General features: G+C 55.4%; 2 protein-coding genes across 3 annotated transcripts in view; one reads left to right on the top strand and one right to left on the bottom strand.

The window, feature by feature from the left end:
- The first annotated feature begins 142 nt into the window (after positions 1-142).
- Positions 143-4,118, top strand: RRAS (RAS related). Its single transcript, XM_080644531.1, has 6 exons — positions 143-319; positions 2,291-2,378; positions 2,506-2,608; positions 2,725-2,833; positions 3,605-3,723; positions 3,796-4,118. The coding sequence occupies exons 1-6, from the start codon at positions 167-169 to the stop codon at positions 3,878-3,880; spliced, it is 657 nt and encodes a 218-aa protein (XP_080500657.1). The 5' UTR covers positions 143-166; the 3' UTR covers positions 3,881-4,118.
- Positions 4,119-8,251: 4,133 nt separating this feature from the next.
- Positions 8,252-17,953, bottom strand: part of PRR12 (proline rich 12) — a 37,577-nt gene continuing 27,875 nt past the window's right edge. For both annotated transcript variants that reach the window (XM_080644521.1, XM_080644517.1), the window contains 5 exons: positions 13,267-13,392; positions 13,071-13,168; positions 10,267-10,413; positions 10,079-10,174; positions 8,252-9,240 (listed from right to left, as the gene is read on the bottom strand). In XM_080644521.1, coding sequence (XP_080500647.1) covers positions 9,094-9,240; positions 10,079-10,174; positions 10,267-10,413; positions 13,071-13,168; positions 13,267-13,392 — 614 coding nt within the window. In that variant the 3' untranslated portion in view covers positions 8,252-9,093. The remainder of the gene's footprint in view (positions 9,241-10,078; positions 10,175-10,266; positions 10,414-13,070; positions 13,169-13,266; positions 13,393-17,953) is intronic.

Consider the following 17,953-nt stretch of genomic DNA (forward strand, 5'->3'; position numbering starts at 1 on the left):
ATAGCTCCTCCTTTTACCTAGCCTTACCTCCCCTTTAAGTGTACCCAGACGGCGTCATTTTCGCAGGAGCTCATGATTATGCAGTAGGCTTATTAGCATACCCCGCCCCCTAGGCCCCTCCCGGCTCCCCCCAGGCTGTAGCGGCGGCGGCGGCAGTGGACGCGACATGAGCAGCGGGGCGGCGTCCGCGACGGGGCGGGGGCGGCCCCGGGGCGGGGGGCCGGGACCCGGGGACCCCCCACCCAGCGAGACACACAAGCTGGTGGTCGTGGGCGGCGGCGGCGTGGGCAAGAGTGCGCTGACCATCCAGTTCATCCAGGTAGTGGGACCTCACTCGGGGGGTGCCCCGGGGACCCAGAACATAGCCCTTGGGGGAGGATCCCTGAGACCCCGATTTCCTCTTGATCTATCACTGAGACCCTCTTATGAGGCCCTCTAATGTTAAAAATCCCCCTGAGAATGTGACCCTGAGCCCCCAAGGACTTCCACCCTCTTACCTGAGGGATCTTGACTCACGTCCTGAGACTCCCCGCCCCTCCCCCAGGGCCCAGGACTCCCTTTCGCTGTTGACCTGACCCTGAGCACCTCCTGGGAGCACGTTAAATCCATAAGTCGCCCCATCCAGATCCTAAGTCTTTTCCTGTGCCCCCACCCGTGTAGATGACACTTCCTCTCACCCTGAGCCCCATCTCCCCCAAATCCCAGACCTCAGCTTCCCCTCTGAGAGCCAGAGCCTAACTGGGAGAACGCCTGTGCGCAAAGCCCTTGAGATGCCCCCAGTCTGGATGCTTAGCCCTTTCAGGCACCACCACCCCCCTCCCCAGAATCTAGAAATTATGCCCAAACTTTGCCCCCAAGTCCCATCTGGGACCACCCAGTTCTAAGAGAGATGCCCTCAGACCCAAGAGAGTTCTAAAAGGTCCTGTGCCCCTTGGTCATTCCAGAGAACTCTAAGACCCCAAATCCTGGGGCTCCCACATCCCAGGAGACCCAGACCTTCCCCCTCCCCCTAAGGAAAACCAATTACTCCTCTTGAATTTTCCACTCAGACTCCCTGAGCCTCTCTCAGAAACCCTGGCTACCCCCCTCCCCAAATAGTCTCCATGGAAGAAGCCCCCCCCATTCTTGACACCCCCAGAAATAGCTACTCCTGAGGAGTGTCTCTGACCTCATAAATACATGTCAGGGTCTCTAAGACTCTAGACATGCACTTCTATTTTAGTACAAACTCCCAAATGTGCCCAAATTATCTTCGGGCTTTCCCTCTCCTAGTTCTCACCCCTGAGCTTCTTGTGAGGTGCGCTAAAGACACCCTCCTAATCCCCCAGGGCCTGGTCCCCACACCCTCCTTCCAGGACAAGCCCTCACCAAGCACCACCCCTAGCAGACAGGGTGCAGCCCTAAGACCCCCAGCTGCCAGATCACCCCTTCTCCCTGAAACTCCACCCCTGCCCAGGAAAACACCCCATTCCCAAGGGAAACCTCCCTCCTGCCTCAGAGAAACCTTAGAAAGGTGTCTGCTCCTGAGAAGATACTGCAGAGGCCCCTGGGCCCCAGACCCCTTAAGAGACCCGCCCCCCGGCCCCCAGTGCCTGCACGGGAGCCCTTGCCTGTGTAGAGAAAAGCCCCCCAGCCCTGGGCCCCTTATCCCAGGGGCAGACTCGAAGCTGCTCAAAAGCCTGGCTGGAGACAGGCGGGACCCAGGCAGGAAGGGAGGGGCCCAGCCTGCAGGAGGGGCAGTTTCTCCAAAGTTGGATTGGAACCCAGACCTTCCCCTGGGAGGAGACACTGAAAGCCGCCCGAGGAGGAGGAGGGGGAAGAAGAGGAGGAGGGACAGATACAGACAGGCAGAATTCTTGACAACACGGCTCCCCATAACTGAGCACCTACTGTGTCCAGGCAGTGTGGTAAATGCTTAGATGTGAAGTGGATTTCCCCTGAATCTCACAAACACTGGATTCAATGTGGGGCTATTTTTACCCTCATTTTCTAAATGAGGAAACAGGTTCAGAGAGGGGAAGTGATTTGTTCAATGCCACACAGCCAGGAGGTCATCAGGATGTAGGAGATGTACTTGATGCCAGAAAGAGAGAGAAGTGCGGGAGAGCCTCAGAGACAGGGGACTGGGGGCGGCAGAGGGAGGGGCAGAAAGCCACAAAGAGGAAGATGGAGCCCAAGAGACGGGACCGAGATCCAGAGAGCGGGGACAGAGAAGGCGGGCCCCAGGGGCAGAGCTGTGTCATCCCTGGTGGGGCAGTGGGGTAACAGCGTCTTCTCCCCATCCCACCAGTCCTACTTCGTTTCCGACTACGACCCCACCATCGAAGACTCCTACACCAAGATCTGCACCGTGGATGGCGTCCCGGCCCGACTGGACAGTGAGGGGGGCCCAGAGCGGAGGGGGGTGGGGGGCGGCGGGGGGCGAGAGGCGGGGGCGGGCCAAGGGTGCCTGGGGATGGCTAGGGGAGCCTTGTCCACATGGCGGCCCTCTCCCCGTCTCTGCAGTCCTGGACACCGCGGGCCAGGAGGAGTTTGGCGCCATGCGGGAGCAGTACATGCGCGCCGGGCACGGGTTCCTGCTGGTGTTTGCCATTAACGACCGGCAGAGGTGAGAGGGGCAGGGAGGTGGCAGAGCCGGGGGGCCGGGGCTGAGCCGGGGGGCGGGGCTGAGCCGGGGGGCGGGGCTGAGCAGCTGGACCTCACCCCTCTGGGCTTCTTCTGCAGTTTCAACGAGGTGGGCAAGCTCTTCACGCAGGTCCTCCGAGTCAAGGACCGAGACGACTTCCCCATCGTGTTGGTCGGGAACAAGGCAGATCTGGAAGCGCAGCGCCAGGTCCGAGACGCCCGGGGACTCCGTCTCAGCCTGGGGGGCACCTCCTGTCTCTCCTCACCTCAGCATCCTCTGGCTTGTGTGATCCTGCCCCCTCCGCTGTCACGCACCTCACTAGATGTGTTGCCCCCAAGCCGATCGCTCTGAGTCCCCGGCATTGCCCCCAGGAGTTCCCAGGAGAGGTGGCTGGTCCCCAGGTCCCCAAGCCCTGACTCTGCTCCATCCCCAGCTCTTGTTCCCACCGGGACCTTTGCACCAGCCTCCCGTGTCTCCCTTCCGGTCCACCTCCCACGGGGTCCCGCTGCCCCTCCCCTGCTCCCAGCCCTCCGTGGCTCCCCATTGGCCCTGGGAAAACCCCAGCTCTTCTACCTGGCGCTGGGTGCCCATCATGGTCTCTGCCCTTCCTTTCTCTGCTCCCACCACTTCCCTCTGCCATGGGATTGCATGCAAAGCACATTTTTAGAGTAAGCCTTTGGGGATTTCCAACCTTGGTTGCTTAGCTCAGGCCTCTGCTGGGAGCACCCCACTTCTCTGCCCGATGAACTGTCATCTCACTTGCAGGAGGGCAGATGTCTGTGCAGGCTCTCCACTCCTCAGACGGCACCGAGCCCCCTGGGTGCCCCCCATAGGATCTCTGGAACTTTCCATTTGAGCCCCCAGCACACCGTGTGTGACTCTCCCCCCCCCCCATTCCAGCGCACCATGTGTCTGTCCTTCTGCCCCCTCCTGGATGCAGGGTCCTGAGTCTCCCCTGTGTCCCCCCCCTCTCCCCAGGTGCCCCGATCTGAAGCCAACACCTTCAGCGCCTCCCACCACGTGGCCTATTTCGAGGCCTCGGCCAAACTGCGTCTCAACGTGGACGAGGCCTTCGAGCAGCTGGTGCGGGCTGTCCGGTGAGTGGCGCCACCTCCCTGTCTTCTGTCCCCAACCCCTGGGGCCCCAAACTCACCAGCCTCTTCCCACAGGAAGTACCAGGAGCAGGAGCTCCCGCCCAGCCCGCCCAGCGCCCCCAGGAAGAAGGCCAGGGGCTGCCCCTGCGTCCTCCTGTAGAGGAACCAGCACAAGCTCCAGGGACCAGCTGCCCTTCCCCACCTGGGTCTCCCAGGCTACACTACACCCCCCCCCCCCCACGACCCCTGGCCTGCGGCCACTGCCACCGCGTGCCTCTGCCAATGCCTCCTCCCCCCACCCAGGCCCCCGGTGGGGGTGAGGGGCTCCCGGGCATCCATCCGGGTCACTGCTGTATATAACCCCGCCCCAGAGAAATAAAGTCACTGCCAATGTCAGGAAGTGCTTGTGTGGAAGGGGAAAGGGCTAGAGGAGGTGGGTGAACTCAGAGCATACACACGAAAGCCTCGGCCCACCTAGAACCATCGGATCTAGAACCCCGTGTGGGTGGGGGCAGGGGCCGAGAACAAGGTGAGCCAGGTGTGTGGGCCCCACGTGCCCTTCAACAGGCCATTCCACCCTTTTCTGTGTCGGTGGGCATCTGTTGGGATGAGATTTAATGTTTGAAAAAGAATTTTTTTTCCTGGAACATTCTAAAACGACACTGTTCAATATGGTAGTCAGAAGCTACATGTGACTATTTATTATTTTTTTCCCATTGATCCCAGAAAGGGAGAGGGAGAGAAACAGGGACCCGTTGTTCCACCCATCCATGCACCCACCAGTTTCTTGCATGTGCCCTGACTGGGGATCGAACCCACAACCCTGGTGGATCAGCACGACACTCCAACCAACGGAGCTTCGTGGCCAGGGCAAGGGCATGTGACTGTCCTCAGTCACACTGGCCACATTTCAAGAGCCCATTCATTCTTCACATGTGGCTGGTGGCTACCCCAATGCAAATATGCAAATTCCCACCACCGCAGAGAGGTCCATTGGTGTTCTAGAAAGTTCCAGACTTTGGAGACAGGCAGCAACTGCTACAAACCCTGCCCGCCCCCTCCCACCTCCGATGTATGTTTGAAAGGGCTTTTGGCCGGAGGAGAAAGGGACAGGTGGACGGAATGGTGTCCGAGCAGCCAGCTGGCAAGTTCTCAGTTCCAGAAAGTTCCTAACTGGGCTGACGTCCGAGTCTAAACCCTGAGCCCAACTTAGGGCTGGTGTGGACACACCCCATCTGGGCCTCTCTCCTGGGAGGGGCTGAAGTGTGGGGTATCTCAAGGCCGCCAGACATAAGTTTCTAGGACTCTTCCATTTGGAAACCTTTGATTCCTCAACATTCAACCCAGGACCCCTAATTCCGGGCTCTAGTTGCTAACCTAGAAGGTTGGAGACCACCATTCACCCATCTCCCCAGCCCACTGGACAGGTGTCTTTGAACCCCAACACTTACTCAACACACCAGGCCAGAACACCATCCCAGATGTCCCCAGGCCTGAACTTCGACCTCCACCTGATGAGCTGTCACCAGTCAATGATCTTCGGCCCCTCCCCCCACATCCGTGTCCTGGCCAGAAATGCTCTTCTCACACCCACCCAGAACCCACTTCCTGGGCCCGGGGTAGCGATGGTCCTGCAGGGGCCCTGGCAGCGGGCTGCCTGGGCTCAAACCAGCTCCGCCACCTTCATTCGCTGTGGCTCCGTCTTGTCATCTGTGCCCTGTGATGTGGGCGACCACAGAGCCACTTCCCAGGGCAAGAGGCCCACAGGCGACGAGCACAGTGCCCAGCACCATGAATGTCCCTCTGTACTTCAGATGAGAACAATGATGGCTGGCTATCCCTTTCCGGGTTTCATTATCACAGAATCCTTGGCCAGAGCTCCACCTTCCGCCCGGGGAATAAGCGTGGCTCAGATGTATTGTCCCGCAAGTTCGCTCCCCCTCCCCCTCCCCCTCCCCCTCCCCCAGAACGTCTGCTCCGTGAGGCCCACCTCTGGGGGAGGGGGAGGGGCCGGTGGGGGGATGTTTCTAGCAGTTTCCACATAAGCCCCAACGCCCCCACCTAAGTCCCAGCCAGGGGTGAGGCAGGCCCCTAGCACAAGGTCTGAGTTCTTGCTGCATTGCCTAACAGGGCCAAGTCCTTGGCCGGGACACGCTGCTGCTTGGAGGGCCAAGATGCACTTTGAGAAGCTGATGAAAGCTCCCATTTGCCCCCAGAACAAGGCACACATACAAAACCACACGACAACTGGCAGGCCATTTTTGGAAGGTTCGCAGCCACCACCATTCCAAACTCATCAGACAGCAGCAAGAGACTGGGATGACCTAGTTGGCATCTCCCTAGGGCACATGTGTGCACCCGTGAGTCTTTTCTCTGGTTCCTGCCTCCCCTGGGCTCCGGCGGGCCCTGTCAATGATTGTCCCTCGGGGTCCTTTGTCCATCTTTGTCATCCTGTCTCTCAATCCTTCTTGCCATCTCTTGGGACCTCCGACACACCTCTTGAGGTCTCCTGCTAAGGGTAACAGCAGCTAAGTGCTCACAGTGCCGAGTGCTTCAAACAGGTTTCCTTCATCTTGCCGAAAGCCCATTTTACAGATGACAAAACTGAGGATGGGAGGCTATTCTCCAGCTTGTCCAGTGAGTGTGAGAGCTGGGATTCAGTTGGAACAATTGCATTACAAAGGCCAACCACGAGGTTATTCGAACCCCAATGCCCACCTTCTGGCCACTCCATCCACTTTCTAGGACAGAGCTCTGTCCTGGGACAACGCTGATCCTGGAGACTTTGGTCCCCATTTGGCATCCATTCAATCCAGAACCTGGAATGTACCACTCCCTCTGAGGCTATACGCTCAGCATCCCAGGGTTTAAGTCCATTCTCAATGCTCTTAACTGATTAAGATGATTCTAGGAAGTCCACGGCCCATCACTCACTCCCATTATGTTCTTACATGTTTCTAGCCATTCTGTAAAACCATCAATAACAGTGGGGATGGTCTAGACAACATCCAAGGTTCCAGGACAACAGGGGTTCTTCCTCAACTTCACCTGGGAAACTGGAGTGTGGATGCTCTACCCCGAAATCTCACTGGCTCTCTCCCCACTGAGCAGCCACCCGCAATGCTGACACTGGGATTCTAGAGCACCAAGAGACTATCTTTGTTGACAAGTGTCCAGGTTCTAGAATGGTTTACTTTATAGGCCGGGTTCTAGAATACTACCAGCTGAACTCCAGGTTTCAAGTCCTTGTCTTAGAACATTGCTCCTCAAACGTGGATGCACATTTGAATCCTCCTGGAGCTTACTAAAAAGTTGGTTCTGTGCCCAGCCGGCGTGGCTCAGTGGTTGAGAGTTGACCTATGAACCAGGAGGTCACAGTTGGCTTCCCGGTCAGGGCATAAGACTGAGTTGTGGGCTTGGTCCCCAGTGTGGGGTGTGCAGGAGGCAGCCAGTCAGTGATTCTCTCTCATCCTTGATGTTTCTATCTCTCCCTCTCCCTTCCTCTCTGAAATCAATAAAAAACTAAAAACAAACGAACAAAACCAACCTCATGGCTTCCTCTTTGCCCTTCCCCTTGGGCTCCTTGCTCTGGGGGGAGCCAGCCACCAAGCTCTGAAGACACTCAAGCTGCCCTATGGGCGGGCGAGGTCCATGTGGCAAAGACCTGAGGCCTCCAGCCAAGAGCCATGCAAATGAGCCACCTTAAAAGTAGATCCTGAGCCTTGACCGGTTTGGCTCAGTGGACAGAGCGTCGGCCTGCGGACTCAAGGGTCCCAGGTTCGATTCCGGTCAAGGGCACGCACCTTGGTTGCGGGCACATCCCCAGTGGGGGTTGTGCAGGAGGCAGCTGATTGATGTTTCTAACTCTCTATCCCTCTCCCTTCCTCTCTGTAAAAAATCAATAAAACGTATTTAAAGAAAAGAAAAAAAAGGGTCCCAGGTTCAATTCCAGTCAAGGGCATGTACCTTGGTTGCAGGCACATCCCCAGTGGGGGGTGTGCAGGAGGCAGCTGATTGATGTTTCTCTCTCATCGATGTTTCTGACTCTCTCTCCCTCTCCCTTCCTCTCTGTAAAAAATCAATAAAATATATTAAAAAAAAAAAAAAAAAAAAAAGTAGATCCTGAAACTCCAGCCAAATCCTGAGGACTGCCCCCCTGAGTCCCACCTTCTGCACTGGGGATAAAATGGATGGCTCAGATGTACTGTCCCACGGTTCCTCCTCCCTCCCCCAGAACCTCTGCCCACCGGCTGATGACCCGATGGCATCCTTGTGACAGAGCTAGGCCAGCCCCACCCAGTTAACCCACCCCCAGATTCCTGATCCTCAGAAACCATACAATGATGCTTCTTGTTTTAAGTCACTAAATTTTGGGGTGGGCTATTTGTTACACAGCGAGACATAACAGATACATGGTCCCCGGCGCGAACACCACCCAGGGCTCCAGAAAGGCCACATGCCAGTTCCAAACCCTCCACCCGTGCCACCCCAGGGCCGCCCAGACGCCGCAGGACAGAGCCACGCCAGCCGGACGGTAAAGTGTTTGCCGTTGGGTTTTCGTTTGGCTGGTTGTGTGTACACAGTGTATACAAGTTGAGTTGTACAGAAGCCCAAGAAAGAGCAAGAGACAACGGGTGGAGGGGAGGTGGGAGCAGAGGGGTTAGAGAGAGGGAAGAGGGGAGGGGAGACCGATAAAAAATAGAACCACATCCAGACAACAATGGGATGGGGGTGGTGTATGTTGGGGGGAGACACAGACAAATCGCAGTAGAAAAGGAGTGGGAGGGACAAAAGGAGGGGACCCTTCTCCCCCCTCCACCTCCCCAGCCCCCGCCCCAGGTATGTACAATAAATAAGATTAAAAATAATTAACAAGATGCGTTTTCCCCCTCCCACTGGACACCGAAAGCCCTGGGGAGGGAATGGCCTTTAGCAAAGATATTGGCCTGTAACGGGGGGGCTTGGGGGTCAGTGGGTCCCCCAGCTCTCTAAAGCAGCCCCACCCCCCTCAACCATACATAGATTTTTCCTATACATTATGTACAAGGTGGAGGGGGTGAGGGCTATGGCCATGGAGGGGGGAATGGGGCAAGGGGGAGAGGGAAACCGTTACTAAATAGACATTTATACATATATATAAATAATTTCTCTGTACACCGGACAGTGGGAGGAATGGGGAGGGAGTGGAGAGGGCTGGGGAGAGAGGGGAGTCGAACTCTGAACCCTGCCCTGTAGAGACAGCACGGACACACCCTGACCAGTGACCCTCCCCTGTTCCCTGGCAACAGGGCCTAGGGGTGAGCGCCTGAAGACACAGTTCTGTCCCAATTCTTGGTTCAAGGAGGAGGTGTTTCCCCCCACAGGAGGTGGGGGTCACCCACAGCGGCTGTGGGCCTGTGCTTGGGCCAGCAGGTCACTGAAGGAGTCGAAGAGCTGCTCCAGCCACGGCTGGTTCCGCATGCACTGCTGGACCACCTCCTCCTGGCCCAGGTCCTCGGCACCGCCCTCGATGGCCAGGGTCTGCGGGGTTCAAACACGGAGCTGGGGCAGGTGGCCACCACGGCCTGGGGTGGCAGGAGGCGGGGGTCTAGAGATCAGTGTCCAGGAAGAAGGGGCTGGGAGCTGGACCCTGGAGTCTGAGGGAGGAGGGGCTGGGAGCTGGACCCCTGGGTGTGAGGGAGGGGGGGCTGACGGCCTGGACTCCTGGGTCTGAGGGAGGAGGGGCTAGGGGCCTGGACCCCTGGGTCTGAGGGAGGAGGGGCTGGGGACCTGGACCCCTGGGTCTGAGGGAGGAGGGGCTGGGGACCTGGACCCCTGGGTCTGAGGGAGGAGGGGCTGGGGACCTGGACCCCTGGGTCTGAGGGAGGAGGGGCTGGGGACCTGGACTCCTGGGTCTGAGGGAGGGGGGGCTGACGGCCTGGACCCCTGGGTCTGAGGGAGGAGGGGCTGGGGACCTGGACCCCTGGGTCTGAGGGAGGAGGGGCTGGGGGCCTGGACCCCTGGGTCTGAGGGAGGAGGGGCTGACGGCCTGGACTCCTGGGTCTGAGGGAGGAGGGGCTAGGGGCCTGGACTCCTGGGTCTGAGGGAGGAAGGGCTGACGGCCTGGACCCCGGGGTACGAGGGAAGTGGGGCTGACGGCCTGGATTCCTGGGTCTGAGGGAGGAGGGGCTGGGGGCCTGGACTCCTGGGTCTGAGGGAGGAGGGGCTGGGGGCCTGGATGCCTGGGTCTGAGGGAGGAGGGGCTGGGGGCCTGGACTCCTGGGTCTGAAGGAAGAGAGTCTGGGGCCAGGCCCCTGGATCCATGGAAGAGCCCAATAGGGTAAGCTCCCTAGGGCCCTGCGGCGGGGGTGGGACTCACCTGGTCCCGGCAGCGCAGGAAGGTGTGGTACTTGTAATGGTGGAGTGAGTGATAGAGCGTGTAGTATCCCGACTTGTCCAGCTCAACCTTGAACTCCTGGGCAGATGGGGTGGAGAAGCCTCAGCACCCACCCAGCACTGGGCAGCCCCCCCTCCCCCCGCAACCCTGCCCGCACTCCCCGGCCCCACCTGGGCCCGGACCACGCTCCTCTTGAGTTTGCTGAGCGTCTTGCGGTTGTAGGGCTCCCCGGCCGGCCGCAGCCGCACGGCCCCGTCCTCAGGGGAACCCTCCCCGCTCTGCTCCACCTGCAGCTGCGGGAACGTGTGCAGGGCGTCCTGTGGGAGGGAGGGTGAGGGATCAGTGGGACACCCCTCTGGACCCGCACACCCCAAACCCACCATCCAGTTCTCAGGTTCCCCAAGTCGTCAGATGCCTTAGTTTCCCCCAGGCTGTAGATCAAGAGACAACTGGGAGTCTCGCTTTCTTCAAAGGACCAAGGAGCCTAGGCCTGCCGGGTGACCTGGACCTGCTTTGCTCCCGGCCCAGGATTCTCCGTCACCTAACTTCCACCCAGGACTCTCAGAGCTACCCCAACATCCTACTCAAAATTCTTGGAGTCAACCGGAAGTCCAGAATCCCTGGCGCCAGGTAACATTCCATCCCAGAATCCTAAAGCCAGGCTGACATTCCATCCCGTAACCCACAGACCGATCCTACTACAGCCATACGCTGGCGACACTGGGCTCCACTCCATCACTGACTGCAATCAAGTGGGCATTGCCGTAAAGAGACACCGCTACAAGGCGGACATTGCCGTAAAGCAGATGCCGCAATAAGGCGGGCATTGCCATAAAGCAGACGCCGCAATAAAGCGGGCATCGCCATAAAGTGGACATCGCCATAAAGCAAGCCACACAATTTTTGGTTTCCAGGTACATATAAAAGTATGTTTACGCTATACTGTAGAACATTACGTGTGCAATAACATTCTGTCTAAAAAAATGTACATATCTTCACTTAAAAACATTTTATTGCAAAAAAAATGTTAACCATCATCTGAGCTTTTGCAAGTTGTAAGCTTTTTGCTGGTGGAGGGTCTTACCTTTACTTTGTAAAAAAAAATGCAATTATCTGTGAATCACAATAAGATGAGGTATGCCTATATTCTATAATGGCTTGTCTTCTTTAAAATAATTTTTAAAAGTGATTTTTAGATAAGAGGAAGGGAGGGAGGGGGAGAGAGAAACATCGATTTGTTGTTCCACTTATTTATGCATTCATAGGTTGATTCTTTTATTTAATATATTTCTTTTTTGATTTCAGAGAGGAAGGGAGGAGAGATAGATAGAAACATCAATGATGAGAATCATTGATCGGCTGCCTCCTGCAGACCCCCTACTGGGGATCAAGCCGGCAACCCAGGCATGTGCCCTTGGCTGGAATCAAACCTGGGACCCTTCAGTCCGCAGGCCGACGCTCTATCCACCGAGCCAAGCCGGCTAGAGCTAGGTTGGTTCTTGTACGTGCCCTGACCAGGGATTGAACCCCCAACCGTGGTGTATCAGGATGAGGCTCTAACCTACTGAGCTATCCGACCAGGGATCCTTTTTTTAAAAAATAATGAAATTCTTCTTTAAAGATCTGATTTTTATTTGTTTTTTGTTAATCCTCACCCAAGGATATTTTTCCATTGATTTTTAGAGAGTGGAAGGGAAGGGGAGAGACAGAGAGACACATCGATTGGTTGCCTCCTGCATGTGCCCTGACCAGGGCTGGGAACCTGCAACCAAGGTATGTGTCCGGGACCCTTCAGTCTGAGGACCAATGCTCTATCCACTGAACCAAACCAGCTAGGGCTAAATAATGGAATTTTTAACCCTAGCATGAGATCCTACCCAGATTTCTCAGGGCCAGGCTAACAGCCAATCCCAGAATTCTCAAGCGTGCTCCTAACATCCCAGCCAGGGCTCTAGAACCAGGTTAACATTTTAGGCCATACTTTCTGATGCAAACTAACATCCCACCAAGAATTTTCAAAGCCAGCCTAAAACCCATCCTAGAATCCTCTGACCTAGACATATATCCCCCCAGAATTTTCATGGTGGATTAACATTCCACCCAGGAATCCCAGTCACCCTAACATTCTACCCCAAGATTCTCAGCATGACACTAACTTCCTTATCAGAATCTCAGGGCTTATATTCTACCCCAGAATTCCTGGAGCCACCCTGATATTCCACCCCAGAACCCTAGCCATTCCAGAGGGAAATCATGTAGATGAGTTGGCCAACATGGCTCAGTGGTTGAGTGTCGACCTATGAACCAGGAGATCACAGTTCGATTCCTGGTTGGGGTACATGCCTGGGTTGCAGGCTTGGTCCCCAGTGTGGGGCGTGCAGGAGGCAGCCGATCAATGATTCACTCTCATCATTGATGTGTCTCTCTCCCTCTCCCTTCCTCTCCGAAATCAATAAAAATGTATTTAAAAAAAATACTGCCCTGACCGGTTTGGCTCAGTGGATAGAGCGTCGGCCTTTGGACTGAAGGGTCCCGGGTTCGATTCCAGTCAAGGGCATGTACCTTGGTTGCGGGCACATCCCCAGTGAGGGGTGTGCAGGAGGCAGCCGATAGATGTTTCTAACTCTCTATCCCTCTCCCTTCCTCTCTGTAAAAAATTAATAAAATAAATGAAAAAATATATATACTGAAGCCTGAGATTCTCTGTCAAAGAGCCTGTTTTATGTCAACAAGCCCTTCGTGCAGGCCTCAGTTTACCTTTTGTTCCCAAACTTGCATTCCACAACCGCTCTCTGTTGGACCTTCCCAGCAGTCCATCCCAGACCTTCAGGACCCCTGCTCTCAACTTTTCTCCTGGCCAAGCCCGACTCTCCCTCCAGATGTTCTGGGGACCACCGCACTGGCCCACAGGTGCACGTGTCCTCCACGCCTGACCTCTGGGCCCAGACCCCTCCTGCCCAGGCCTCCCACGCACCTGCAGGGCTGGGCTCAGCGACAGCCGCTTCAGGACTTTCTTCTTGTGCTCATTCAGGAGGCCGTCGATCTTCCGCATGGGCGGGAGGTACAGCTCGTCTGGAAGACGAGGAGGGGGCGTCAGAAGAGTCACGGCCCCACAATGTGCGGGGGGCAAAGAAGGGCTCCCCAGCTCCCTCCTCCAGGCCTCAGCTCACCATGCGTGTCCTCCAGGGCCTGGATCATGTCCGGGTCGAGCGCTGTGCTCACCAGCATCTCCACGTAGCTCCGGTACATCTCCCGCATGGCCCGGGTCTTCAGCAGACGCCCCGGTACTGCCCGCTCTGGGGGAAAACATGGGATTGGAGTTCATGATTCCAACTTGCTCTGGCGCTACCCGAGGTTGCAGACAGTGAGCTAAGCACCAGGGGCCAGGAGAGAAATCCCTGCTCTCCGGGAGGCCCAGGCCCACGGGGCGGACTGCCAGGAACCAGTGATAGGGAAGGACATTGGGAAACAGCATTCCAGCTGGTAAACTTCATGTCTGACTCGTTCCATGCAGCTTCAGCAAAGTCTAAAGAAGCAGCTTAGTTGGTTTCTAAACCGGTGAATCAAGTCAGAGATCAGATCACAAAGGGCAAGATGGAGGGAGGAGATAGGAGCAGACTGCATGTTATCAGTGCAAGCCAGACAAGGCCGGGCCCCCAGCGAGAGGTGCAGAGGGCAAGGGCTTTCCCTGGTGGGTGCTAGGAAGCCACGGAGGGCTGTGAGCAGGGGAGGGGTGGGAAAGTGTAGCAGGACCCCTCTGAGGCCATGTGGGGGACCGGCTGGAGGCCTGAGACCAGAGGTCAGGGCAATGGACCAGGTAAGAAAGGATGAGGCTGGAGCAGGGCAGGAGGGACAGGCTATGGAGATGGGGGTGGGAAAGAGCAGAGGGGGATGGGGCAGTGAGCGAGGGGTAGGACTGGGGACTTCGCAGATGTCATGGTGCCCGGAGGGTCTGGCCTGGTGGCTCGGTGGCCAAGGGGACTGTCCCTGAGATAGGGAATCTAGGACAAGGAGCTCAGTGGGCGCTGGAGGGAGGGGGCTTGCAGGAGGCCTGGAGGGTGGCCAGGGGGAAGAGATGACCCCAGGGGGAAGAGGCTCGCAGGGACTTGTGGGAGCCTGCCAAATGACCAGTGGAGAATGAGAAGCAGCAAGGCCGAGGACAGGACACGGAGGGACACTCACGAGGGAGAGCGTCAGGGAGAAAAGACAAGCAGGAGGGCCCGCATCCCCCTTAGGAAGGAAGCAGCAGGAGAAATGTGCACTTGGTGTGTGCAGATCGAGGGTCCCTGGTGACAACTGTTTCAAGGGTCTGGCATGACCACTTGGCAGTGGCGGTCAGACCCCATCAGGTCTCAGCCCAGCCCAAACCCACCGACGTCTTCTGTGTGGCTCAGGGTGAAATCCTGCCAGCGCGGCCCCAAAGCCCCAGGCCCCCTGTCCCTCCCAGATCTGGTCCTGTTCCTTCTCCGCCCTCCCCTGTCACCCTCTCCTGCTTGCTCCAGCCACTGGCCTCCTTCCTGATCCCCCGACACGCCCAGCCTGGAATGTTCTCTCCCTCGAAGTCACATGACCCCGCTGTGTTCAGATCTCTGCTCCGATGTCATTGCCAGGAGCCTTCCCAACTCTCTCCCTTCCCCGAAAATATCACCCAGGATGCCGCCTGGATCCTCTTCCCTGGATTTATTTTTCTCAACTGCCGTTAACCCTCCCCCGGCCTCACACCGATGGGTTTTCATATTGTTTTGTATTCTATTACGTAACATCGTTATCTGATCGCCTCCCCGGCTGGACTCTGAGCTCCCATGAGGACACATGTTTTTGTCTGTTTTGTTCACAGCTGGGACCCCAGTTGTGGCACATAGTAGGTGCTCAATAAGCACCTGCAGGAAGAGGCTGAGGAAGCTGGATGGGAGTGGATGAAAGGAAGAGGAGAGAAGTTGGCACTGCAGCCTCTTTCTAGAACTTTCACTGGGTATACAAGAGAGGAGAGAGCATCTGCTTCCAGTACATAGAGGGTGGCTGGTCGTGGACAAGCAGGAGGGTTGGTGTTGAGGCCTCCTGAGCTGGGCAAAGCCTTCAGGGTATCCAGTCCTTCCCTGGAGGGAGTCCTGGTTGAATGGGGAGTGGGGGAGGAGGGGACCAGACCCAGAGATGGATACTGACCCTTGGAAGGGAAACTACTCCCCCTATGAGTACAAAGTTCAGTTCCCATTTCCCAGGCTCCGAAAATCCAGGGCTGTCCATGTACGTTCATAGCAGCATTAACCAAAGAGTGAACACCAGCCGAAACCGGTTTGGCTCAGTGGATAGAGCGTCGGCCTGCGGACTGAAAGGTCCCGGGTTCGATTCCGGTCAGGGGCATGTACCTTGGTTGCGGGCACATCCTCAGTGGGAGGTGTGCAGGAGGCAGCTGATCGATGTTTCTCTCTCATCGATGTTTCTGGCTCTCTGTCCCTCTCCCTTCCTCTCTGTGAAATATCAATAAAATATATTTAAAAAAAAAAAAAAAAAAAAAAAAAGAGTGAACACCACCCGAAGGTCCACCAGTTGGTACATGGATAAATAAAACGGGGTCGATCCATACAATGGAATATTATTCGGCCAGGAAAAGGAACGAAGCACCAATCCATGGGTGAACCTCAAAAATATTGTGCTAGCCCTGACCGGTTTGGCTCAGTGGATAGAGTTCGGCCTGAAGACTGAAGGGTCCCAGGTTTGATTCCGGTCAGGGGCATGTACCTTGGTTGCAGGCACATCCCCAGTGGGAGGTGTGCAGGAGGCAGCTGATTGATGTTTCTCTCTCATCGATGTTTCTGGCTCTCTATCCCTCTCCCTTCCTCTCTGTAAAAATCAATAAAATATATTTTTTAAAAAATATATTGTGCCCTGACCAGTTTGGCTCAGTGGATAGAGCGTCGGCCTGCGGACTGAAAGGTCCCAGGTTCAATTCCGGTCAAGGGCATGTACCTTGGTTGCGGGCACATCCCCAGTGGGAGGTGTGCAGGAGGCGGCTGATCGATGTTTCTCTCCCATCGATGTTTCTAGCTCTCTATCCCTCTCCCTTCCTCTCTGTAAAAAATCAATAAAATATATTTAAAAATATATATATTGTGCTAAATGAAAGAAGCCAGACACAAAAGGCCTCAAATTGTATGATTCCACTTATCAGAAATGTCCAGAAGAGGCAAATCTATGGAGATAGTACATTAGGGCTGGAGGGAGGGAAGGGGAGTAATAGCCAAAGGGTGCAGGGTTTTCCTCTTTGATGATGTAAATGTTCTAAAATGGATTACCAAGACGAATGACAACTCTATGACTATACTAAAGCCAGTGAATTATATGTTTTTAAATAGGTGAGCCAGATGGTATGTGACTTGGATGCATAAACTTGTTTGAGAAAAAACAACAACTGAGGGCCAGGGAAGAAAAGACCTGCAAATCGAGGCCTTTGGGAAACCTCCTTCCAGTCCCAGCTTTAAATGCTTCTACCAGGCTTGATTCAGCACAGCTGGACCAGTCAAAAAGACCAGGCTCCCTTGCAGCTAGCTTTGGCCATGTGACTAGCTCTGGCCAATGGGATATGGGAAACAGGATGTGGGCCACACCCACTCAAATCTGTCACTTAAAAGTGAAGCCATTCTCCACTCCTACTGACAGGGCTGCTGGGCCCAGCATGCTGATGAAGATAGCATGCTGGGCCCAGCCGGTGTGGTTCAATGGTTGAGCATCAACCTATGAACCAGGAGGTCACAGTTTAATTACCGGTCAGGGCATATGTCTGGGTTGCGAGCTCAGTCTCCAGTGTCGGGAATGCAGGAAGGCAGCCGATCAATGATTCTCTCTCATCATTGATGTTTCTATCTCTCTCTCCCTCTCTGAAATCAATAAAAGAAAAAAAATATCTATATTTTAAAAAGGCAGTATCCTGGGGGACAGCAGAACAGCAAAAGGAAAGAAAAGTGGGACCCTCGACAACCTTGAGAAGAGCCTCTTATTCTCCATGACCCTCCCACCTATATCAGGGCTTTGATGAAAAGACCATTCCATCTCTCATTTGACTAGCTGTATGTTTAGTCTCTGTTAGAACAGCTACCCTGCCCCTGGCCAGGTAGCTCTGTGAGTTAGAGCATCGTCCCAATATGCCAAGGTTGCAAGTTCGATCCCCAGTCAGGGCACGTACAAGAAGCAACCAATGAATGCATAAATAAGTGGAACAACAAACTAATGTTTCTCTTTGTCTCTCTTTCCCTTCCTCTCTCTCCCTCTCTCTCCAATCAATCAATGAGTTAAAAAAAATTACAAATTAAGATAAAGAAAAATCAATCAGTGAAAAACAAACAACGAAACTGCTACCCCTGCACTCTACCTGAAAGTGTGTGACCTTGAACAAGTCAGGTCACCTCCCAGTGCCTCTGTTTTCTCATCTTGAAAACCAAGGACAACTACAGCACCTACCTCACAGGGTTTAGGTCGAGATCAAGTGACATGAAATGCTCACAATGGTGCCTACTGCCTGGAAAGCACCTGCCTGTTGTACATACATGTATCGCTGTTGTTACTGTCATCATAAATCAGACATTATTCTAAGCCATGGAGCTCACACCTGGTAGCCATGATAGGCAAACACCCTCCTAGCTGATTCATCTGTTATGAACCCATTTGACAGGTGAGGTCATTGAAGCACAAAGAGGTGATGCCTCCTTTCTGGAGCCGCCCAGCAAGTCACAGGAACCGCCACTGCCCCTGGGCCTCCTCAGCCATCAGAACCTGCTGGTTCTGAGAGAAAACAGTGCAGCGTGGAAGGATGGAGCCCGAGGCGCTTCGGCTGCATTCCAACATCCCAAGGGTGCCTCAGTT

Source organism: Plecotus auritus (assembly GCF_963455305.1).
Source record: "Plecotus auritus genome assembly, chromosome: 10".
Lineage (NCBI taxonomy): Eukaryota > Metazoa > Chordata > Mammalia > Chiroptera > Vespertilionidae > Plecotus > Plecotus auritus.